At 37.6% G+C, this 9881-nt stretch overlaps 1 protein-coding gene across 2 annotated transcripts in view; it reads left to right on the top strand.

The window, feature by feature from the left end:
• The window catches only part of pitx1 (paired-like homeodomain 1), an 11169-nt gene extending 4889 nt beyond the window's left edge, over positions 1 to 6280 (top strand). Inside the window, exons 2-4 of one of the 2 annotated variants that reach the window (XM_015384240.1) lie at positions 1706 to 1855; positions 2760 to 2962; positions 5470 to 6279. In XM_015384240.1, coding sequence (XP_015239726.1) covers positions 1706 to 1855; positions 2760 to 2962; positions 5470 to 6018 — 902 coding nt within the window. In that variant the 3' untranslated portion in view covers positions 6019 to 6279. Of the gene's footprint in view, positions 1 to 1705; positions 1856 to 2759; positions 2963 to 5469 lie in introns of both variants that reach the window. The other variant, XM_015384241.1, reaches the window with a different exon arrangement.
• The last annotated feature ends 3601 nt before the right edge of the window (positions 6281 to 9881 follow it).

Below are 9881 nucleotides of genomic sequence, written 5' to 3'. Positions count from 1 at the left end.
TATATATATATATATATATATATATATATATATGGCTTTTCTTACAGAGAAAAAAGGGATACCAAAAGCACCATGCTGCTAACATTGCTTCATAACGATCTGGCTGCCCATTAAAATTGTATGAGAGGTGAAAGAACACATGCTTTCCAAATGCTTTTAAATACTTTTTACCTATTCAAAGTTGAAATACTTATTTCCTTCTATCCGCATGGCACCAGTGTAGGCACATTAAATATCTAAAAGTGGATCTTTATGTGCTTTTCTGTTTAATTGCCGCATTTGGGTAGAGACGATGTAGTCAGGGGAAACAGCAACAGCCTCTGCTCCACACAACTCCAGGCTGCTTTGTGTGCATCAGCGCCAACTAAACGCATTGAGGTCAACGGTGCCATCCTTAGTAGCTTCATCCAAGTGCAGGCTTTTAGCGCTTCATTAGTCATATACTGCGAACGTAAGGGAGTAGTCAACGTTTTAGCGCGTACGTTTGGAGTTTCTTCTAAATCTGATCGTACATTAGTTAAGAGAACAAGCAGATGTCAAAACAATGTTTTATCCTCTGATCTGTAAGCAAAAAAAAAAGATATAAATGTGAGAGTAATCACAGCCTTTCGGCAGTAGAGTGAGGTGTAATGAGCCATTCATCATCTCTGGCGTTGAATCAGTGCGCTGAGGGCAGCTCCTGTCAGAGCGCAGCGCTCATCATTCATACGGACAAAATAAACTCCACATCATCGTGCGCTTTTCTCACAGGGGGAACAGTAACGGGCAGGCCTGTGGTGGTGGAGAGTAAATGTTTACTCAGCTCAGTACATATCCGAGATATTATACAACTGCGCACGTAAGGTGTGTAGGAACGTACCCAAACATGAATAAAAGGCATTTTAACCCACACACACAAAAAAAAAAAGGTTTGAAAGCGTGCTTATGATTAGAAGGCAACTGAAAAAAAACTTATGAATTTAATAAAGGAGAAGTTACAAATCGCAACAGTTGTTTAATTATTTACTATATGTATTTTGTTTCATTTATAGCGCGCCCTTTGAATACCTATCCATATAAACCATATTTCATTCCGTTTACGCGCGTAACTCCAGGGTTATAAGTTCCATCCCCATTGTGGTCACGCGTTTAAAAAGTATCAATTAAGTGCGTCTTGGATCACAATAAAAATAAAGATTGAAATATATTAAATAATATATATTACCAATATTCTTATATGGAAGATTTCCATGTTCAGGTGAGCATTTATCTCAGTTTAACTCGCAGGACCTTAATTAGATTTAAGTTAAAGTGACGTCAGAGTGTCTTGTCCGAGTAGACGTTATCTTGTGGGTTGGACTATTCATCTTGGGGAGGTTCTGTGGAGGAGATGGGTGGATCTGTGCTGTGAGATCGGGAGCTTCCTCTCGGTCAGAGCGCACAGAAGCTTTTCCCTGCAGCGGAGGTTGCGTCTTGCAGTCATTGCAGGGGGAGAAAAAAAGGGACGAGGAAACGTTGGCCGCGCGTTTTTTTTTTTTTCCACTTTGCATAATTCTTATGCTTTTCTGAGGGACAAAAACCTGAACCTCTCGTGGAAATTCTCAGTCAATGGTTCGGCCGCTCATGTCGCGGTGCACATCTCCCGGCGGGTGGATCTTCGGTCACGTAGCTGCTGCAAGAGCACGACTCACCCAGTTTCTCCTTTTCACGCATCCTTCTCTTTAAGGTGGCATGAATTTGGACAGAATCTCGGAGGCCGTGAGAACCGCGCCGCCCCGTGACGTGGCCGCCGCGTTTCATTTACAGAGACCTTCTGAGGGCAGCCGGGAAACGTTAGAGAACTCAAGCAGCGAGTCCTCAGACGCAGAGCTGGCAGGTAGATGCAACCAGCTGGCTTTCAGCTATACTCTACTTCTTCTTTTGAATCCTTTCTCATGAATTCTTCAGAACCCGCTGTATCAATGTGTGTTTGTTCATGCGTAAAATGCGCCTTGATCTGCAGCAGGAGGTTAACTTACTCTCCCTTGCTCACAAGCAGAACTGGAGAGGTTTTAGTTTTGGTGCAGTTACACCCCTTGTTTTACTTGTTCCTGGCGCTCACTGAACCAATCACTTAGCAGGATCCTGGGCTATGTCACGGAAAAATGTGCGGAACAGTCTGGCCTGCAGTCAGTAAACGTTTTAAACAAACTATAAATTCCCGGGCCTTCTCTATCAATCCAAACCTTAAGGTCTCCAATAAAATCAAAACAAAAGGCTTGTTTTTCTTCCACGTCTCTAAAGAAGAAAACGCGCATTTTTTTCCTGATTTATTAGATGAGACACTTGATTAAATTGGAAAATATGTTTATTTTACTTTTGGATCTCTTTTTTTACACGATTACCATGTGTGACTGGCTTGCCTTTGCACGTGTGCCCCCTCTCTGTTTAACAAGAATACATGATTGCACCACGGAGATAACAGTGGCCTGATCTTGTCGTAAAGATTTTATCAATGAGACCTAAATCAGTTGTAAATGGCAGCGATGTAAGCGAATATTTGAATATGTACCTTTCATAAACTGGTGAGGAGTTTATGAAAATATTTGCAAATTTCTCCCTTCCATTCACTCTTCCCACCCGTTAAAACCTTCTGCTGTTTTGCAAGCTGCGAAACCTAATCCCTGTGAGAAATCCAGCACTGTGACAGAACCAACACAGAGCAGAACAGCTGGATGAGCTGTATCCAAGCTGCGCCGCAGTTCTTTAATAGTTTCTGCTGTTTGTTTTATTTCCCGTAGAAAAGGAGAGGAGCGCTGAGCACAGGAGCGATGACGGAAGCGCGGATGACCCCAAGAAGAAGAAACAGCGACGGCAGCGGACCCACTTCACCAGCCAGCAGCTGCAGGAACTGGAGGCTACCTTTCAGAGGAACCGCTACCCGGACATGAGCACCAGGGAGGAGATCGCCGTGTGGACCAACCTGACCGAAGCCAGAGTGCGGGTAAGAGGCCCGTGGGGCTGTGCGTAAAAACGCACCCATGACAACATTACGCATCGATGTATCATAATCCTCCTAGCAGTTTATACTGTTTTTTTTCCACCACTGAACCAAGAGGTTATTTAATTTTTCACTCTCCTGATGTATTTGGATAAGCTTCAAATATCCTGCTTATTTTAAGGAAAATTTAGACTCACAAAGGTTCATATTGGATCGTGGCACGCTTAGTAAAATTTATACTCCATTATACTCCTTCCAGGTGAGGTTATTTTGGCCTTTATGATCTTAAAAGCGTTTTTGTTCCGCTTTTTTGAAAGATTAATGTTCGTGCGAAACGTTGACGCATAAAATACGCGATTTGAGGAAGAAGCTGTTCTGTTATAGAGTAGATTTAGATTTTAAACACTCCCTGTTGTCAGTTTTCGTATTTCTAAAACCAAATTTTCCTTCAGAAGGACACTGAACGCACTACAGCCAAATATTTATGTTCACATATAATTTAAGCTTTGTGAAGACAGTGGACTCTTTAGTAATAGTGTAATAACTATATGGAGGCAAAGGATTATTTATCTTTGTCTGAGAGCGTACAGCTTTGAGTGGGCTTGACCAAATCTGCACCTTTAGAACATGAATTCAGAAACTTTGTTATATCAGAGAACAATTAACAGCGCAATGATCAGAAACCTATTATTTTCATAATTTAAATTGTTTTCACGCATATTTGAAGGGGGGAAAAGGAGGAAGAGGGAGACATGGTTATGAGCAGCGTGCGTTCAAAAGCAAACAATCCCAGTTGGTTTTCATTTACAGCAACCGGCGCCTGACAGGCAGTCCGCACGAAGATCCACAGGATCGAGTTGCATAAAAAATGCATACCAGGGTTTGAAGGGTAGAAACAGAAGGACTTTCAGGTTGAATTTTAATGTCAGTAATGCTGTTTATTTCTGATGAATCAAGGAGAAATGCAAGATATTTGTGCGCATTTGTTAAAATATACGTTTTTAAGGTGGTTATATAAGCAGATTATATAATAAAGGGTTTTTTTTTATTTTAACTATGTTTTAATCGTATTGCCAAAGATTTTTCTCTCTTTTTTTTCTCTGTGAATCCATGACCTTCTTTCGGTTCTAAATCCTCCCTGATTGGTCCTTTTAGAAAGGGTTTCAGTGGTTGATTAAAAAAAAAAAAAAATCCCAAACTGCTTTCCGATTGCTGTTGCAATCCAGAGGCCCTCAATGTTAATTTAACCTCAAAAAGTGCAAATTCGTCTTTTATTTTGCATGCATATTATATATAATAATTTTAATCAAAGTTTAAACACTAATTATGTTGAGTGAGACTTTAAAAAGCACAGTAACACACTTTAATGTGTTCTTAGAGTGTCGCAACTTCAGATAAAACTTTACGGCCTGTTGAAAAGCGAATGCAAACAGACATAAAGGAGCAGTTTGGAACAAAGAGATGAGCTTCCTGTTAATCCACCGATTCTGTGCTCAGCTTTCTTTAGAAAACTCAGAATGTTTATTGGAAATTATAAGGTTAGTTGAGAAGCTACATAAAGTTGTGTTTTTAAGTTTTTTTCTTCTTTTAATCGCCTCCTGAGAGTCCCCTTTTCTGCGTTTTAAACTAATCTACTGAAATCCGAGGAGCCTAAACGCTTTATTTTATAAACTCACATTAAATTGTATATGAAGTGACTGAATTTGATGTTTCAAGCGTTTTAGACACGATCCGCTGCAGAAATTATTAAAATTAGTTGACTAACTTAAGCCTTTCATCTTATGCCTGATAAACAGATTTTGATGCTTTAGTTAAATATAGATTATTAATAAATAAATATAGATATTTACTAAAACTAATCTGGAACGTCAACCTTTGTTAAGAAATTAATTTAATCTTTTTTTTTTCTTTGTAAATGACTTTAAAGTCATAAAGTACTAAACGATTGAAAAAAAAAATAAGAGAAACAATTATTAATTTGAATACATTCAAATAATAAAATATTGCATTTGAATAAAAAAATATATATTTAATCTTGAAAAATATATTATTAATTATAAGATTTGTGAAAATGTATTTGCTACAGTTGAACGTCTATTTAAAGTGAACTCTTCCAATAAACAAATTCTAATAATTTTCTCGCTCGGCATTCATTCAAACGTGAATAATCTCCATTTCATTGCTTCAACCAAAGCCGCTTATCTCTGTATTCGGACCTAAAAGTATTTTTTTTACTTTACTTATCAATTTTTCTAAAACTTTACGAGTAGCTGATTATTATTATTTAGCATTTCATTGGACTGTGCATTTGGAACGCAGAGACATGAATTGATGTGGACTAAACTCTCTATAGGTGCATCTAAATGAGGCGTGTTTGTGTATTGCTCTGAGATGACATCTGTTGTGATTTGGCGCTATATAAATAAGCTGAGCTGTATAATGAAGATTGTTGCTGTTAGGGAGGGAGGGGGTGCTTTTTATTCCTACTATAACGCCTGTGTACCTTGCAGGTGTGGTTTAAAAACCGCCGGGCCAAGTGGAGGAAGCGGGAGCGCAACCAGCAGATGGACCTGTGCAAGAACAGCTACCTGCCGCAGTTCAGCGGCCTCATGCAGCCCTATGACGACATGTACCCTGCTTACACTTACAATAACTGGACCAACAAGGGCCTGACCCCGGCGCCGTTATCCACCAAGAACTTCACCTTCTTCAACTCAATGAGCCCGCTTACTTCCCAGTCCATGTTTTCCGCTCCTAACTCCATCTCCTCCATGAGCATGGCCTCTGGGATGGGCCACTCCGCCGTGCCCGGCATGTCGGCCCCGGGCCTCAACAACATCAGCAACCTGAATGGCATCGGTACCTCCGGTATCAACTCGGCCATGTCCTCTTCGGCGTGTCCGTATGGCCCCCCCGGCTCGCCGTACAGCGTTTACCGGGACACTTGTAACTCCAGCCTGGCCACTCTAAGACTCAAGTCCAAACAGCATCCCACGTTCGGATACAGCGGGCTGCAGAGCCCCGGCTCCAGCCTCAATGCCTGTCAGTACAACAGCTGACGGAGCCAACGGGGCCCCTAAATGTTACACAACCGCATGTTCGAAATGATGGGCAACGGACAACTAAACTGGAACAACTTGCGATCATTTTTTCGTAAAAGAGAAAAAATGGATTTTGCGGGTTACATGTTTACTAATGAACTTGAACAGCAATTCAAACATCCAGCTTTTTGGATCTAAAAATGAAGAGGTGTCACATTGCTGCAATGTATATATTTAAATGTAAATATATATACAGGTCTAAAATAAGTAAAAAAAAAATAAAAAAAAAAATGATTTTTTTTTTTTCCTTCTTTCTGTGCTGGCTTTTGGCTCTATTTCGAGCCTCCATTTCGTCGTTCCCCCACTTCCATTTCGTACCAATGCACTTAGACAATTTAATGATGAAGATACATGATTGTAAAAATGAAAAAAAAATTTAAATCCCAGGCATTATTTCATTTCATAAGATGTAATTATTTCTATTTTAAAAAAAAACTTTGTACGACCTGATATTTTAAAATTGTTTTGTTTCTGAGTAGGCTTACCAGAGAAGGACCACCAGGCGGTTGCGTTTTCTGTCTAAAAAGTTCAGGGAAATTAAGAAATCTACTAAAATGAAAAATTTGATAGAGAGAAACACTGGAAAAACGATCTAGAAATAAATAGGTAAAATTTTCTTAAATTAGGTGAATTTACCCTTAATTTGAGTAGGTAAATGAGACAGTTTGCCAATGGAATAGGTATTTTTTTTCTCTTAAAATAATATAATCAGATAAAATTCATTTGAAATAAGACAATGCAATTGTGTTTTCTTATTTTAAGTGTAAATTGTCTTGTTCCATTGGAAAACGTTTTTTTTTTTTACCTTCTCAGTTCAAGAAAAAAAAATCACTTACTTTAAGAAAAAATTACATATCTAGATTTAGATTTTTTTCCAGTGAATTGATGAGTAGTTAACAAACAGTGAATTGAAAAGAAACCCTTGCGGTTCCATTTCGTACCATGGAATGTCGGTACGAAACGGCGGAGAGACGAATTGCCCAGCGCCTCTTGTAGGATTTTAAACACTAGAGGTGGGAGGATGTGAAATAAGAAAAAAACAAACAAAAAAACAAACAAACAAAAAACAAACACTCAAATAGTGTTAATCTGAATGGAGAAAAAAAAAGAAGAAATCTGACATCTATTGTATATATTCTATATATGGCTCTGTGTGCTTTCGTGGGGTGACACCCACACTTTTTGACTCCTCAACTGCTTCTCATTTTATTTGCTGAAATGAAAGAAAAACACAACAACAAATGTTTAACTTGACGTGCTTTGTATCATAATGTAAGACTGTGCAGAAGTTCTTTAGCCTGAATGTATATAGAAAAAAAAGTTGATTAAAAGTTCTCATGTGCAAAATGTAACATGTTTGTTTGAATAAACCCAAAGAAAATAGATTTATTTCAAACACTTGCTCTAACTGAGTCTTTATTTAACAAGACTCGCAAGGAGGGAGGGGCAGGTTTATTTACCCCTGTTGAAATGAATTTACAGATTTTAATCTATTCATCAAAGACAAAAAAAATATATTAAATAAATATTATTAAAGGATATGATAAAATAAAATAAACAAGTATGATATGCTTACATGTCAGGCTCATAAACACAATATCTGTATTACTTATACCATATTTGTGTTAGCATGATATTTTTAACAAATTCCTAAATTAAACTCACTTATGACCATAGATCTTTAAGGCATAACATGACGTCACGCACCGTTTCCTTCCATCCAGAAGCTCAGTGGAGGCCTATTCAGTCAACACCATATCTTGTTTTCTGACACCTGCAGAAATCCTCATATCTATATTACTGCCCATTAGACTGATATTAGTCCACAGGACAAGTGCTGCAGTGATCATTGTGTGCTTAAACTGATAGGACTCTTTGCAAGAATGGGATTAGGATTAATAGCATCTATAAATATGCTCCTAATTAATAATCTGATCAATAATCTATATATAAAAAAATAATAATTTGAAATACATAAGAGCGTGAGGCGGACTACAAGAGCATTTTTGTTTATGCTTTTCAAATTATGAATACACACATGTATTTTTAAATGAAAATTAAATTTTATATAAGTAGCAACTGAAAAAAAATGTATTAATATTTAATTCTAGTGGGAAACCTTGTTGAAAGCAATACAGGTAAATTGTCGGTCTAAAAATTTAAAACAATATTTTCCTTAGAGACATTGCAAATTAATTCTGACTTGAAGGGATTTTATACAATCACAAAATAACTTCACTTCTTACTTTCAGTGATTTATCTAAACGTTTGGTAACTTTTAGATGTGGTTTTTATATATATATATATATATATATATATATATATATATATATATATATATAAATATATATCAGTGCCAACAGAAGAATGTGATCAAGAAGAATATTTATTTTCTCTTTCCTGTTTGTTTAATGTTTCAAACTTCCTTAACTGAAAACTGCTTTAATATTTAGCGCTGTCACATTTTAAAAGCCTGGAGAACTTTTTAATCCCATCGCTTTAAATATTCGGTGCATTTATTTTAATCCTAAATCTTACCATGAACGTACCACAACATCATATTTTATTAGTTTGGCATTCTACTTTTATATTCTAAATTATTTTATTGTATGTCTTCAAGATAGGGTTGATTATTAAACTAATTCCACTTAAAGAAAACCACAAATAAGCCTTTTCTGCTGCTCACAAGTCAGAACACCTGCGGCGCGCAGCGTCCAGAAATTCTTTTCCAGGGCGCGCCCGCGTTCTCGCCCAGGCGTTTGTTTAAAACGGGCACGCGCATTACCTATAAATGTAGCTATTGGCTTTGATTTGAAAATCTTTGACAGAGGGACGCGCTGCAGTTTACTCTGCCATAGTGATTCGCAACAAAAACAAAGCGCGCAAACTCTTGTAAACGTTTCCTATGGTATCCCTGATTGCAGCTGTAAACCAGGTGTGAACGCGCACAGACCTGCAGGGCAAAGTTCAACGCGCTGCTTTGTACCTGGTAAATATTTGAACAGTTTTCCCCTGGTTTGGAAATCCCCACAATTGTCTGACATAGAATGTAATAGAAAATAATAAAATGAAATTGAATAGAATCTAGGAGTGTATAAAAAAATACCCCTTAGAATTTTAAGTTAAAATGGATCTGTTAATAATAAAGTTAAAGAAGCTTTGTGATCAACAAACCTTTTCAGTTAAAACTGGCTGGTCCATTCCTGCTTACCAACTCCAAAGCATTCTTCTAAAGTATTTTTCTGCAGAACGATTAGTAGACTGAAAGTAAATAATTCCTTTCAATGAGGTGAGATGGAGCACAGAAATATCTAAACCCTGCAGGGCATTGCATCTGGAGGAGCAGGATTGGCCTCAAAGTATTTTGTGCAACCTGGTAGGCTAAGTGTGTTCTGTGGGCATTATATTCAACACTTTAAAAACTACAATTTTATTCAAATAAGGGAATGTAGGGTCATTTTTCAAAACCAAGAGTTCGGTCAGAAATGGCCATTTATTCTTCTTTGGGTATATCTGGCTGGCTGAATAAATTTGGTGTAGTGATGAGAGATGGTTTACACATTCTGGAATTATACCTGTAAAAATATATGGTTTTAATGTAAACTAGCAGTGGCTTAACTCCCTTAGTGAAACTATGAGGCTGCAGCAGGAGTGTTACGATTAGGAGCTGTTCAAGGTGCCCCATTTAAAACCATCGCCATGTACAAAGAGGAAAATAAGTATTTGAACCCTTTCTATTTTGCATGTTTTCCCACTTAGACATCATGGATGGGACTGGAATTGTCATTGTAGGTGCATGTCCACTGTGAGAGACATAATCT

Source organism: Cyprinodon variegatus, unplaced genomic scaffold, assembly GCF_000732505.1.
Source record: "Cyprinodon variegatus isolate N-32 unplaced genomic scaffold, C_variegatus-1.0 Scaffold308, whole genome shotgun sequence".
Taxonomy (NCBI): domain Eukaryota; kingdom Metazoa; phylum Chordata; class Actinopteri; order Cyprinodontiformes; family Cyprinodontidae; genus Cyprinodon; species Cyprinodon variegatus.
The sequence above is the reverse complement of the archived record's forward strand: the minus strand, read 5'-3'. Positions and strand labels throughout refer to the sequence as shown.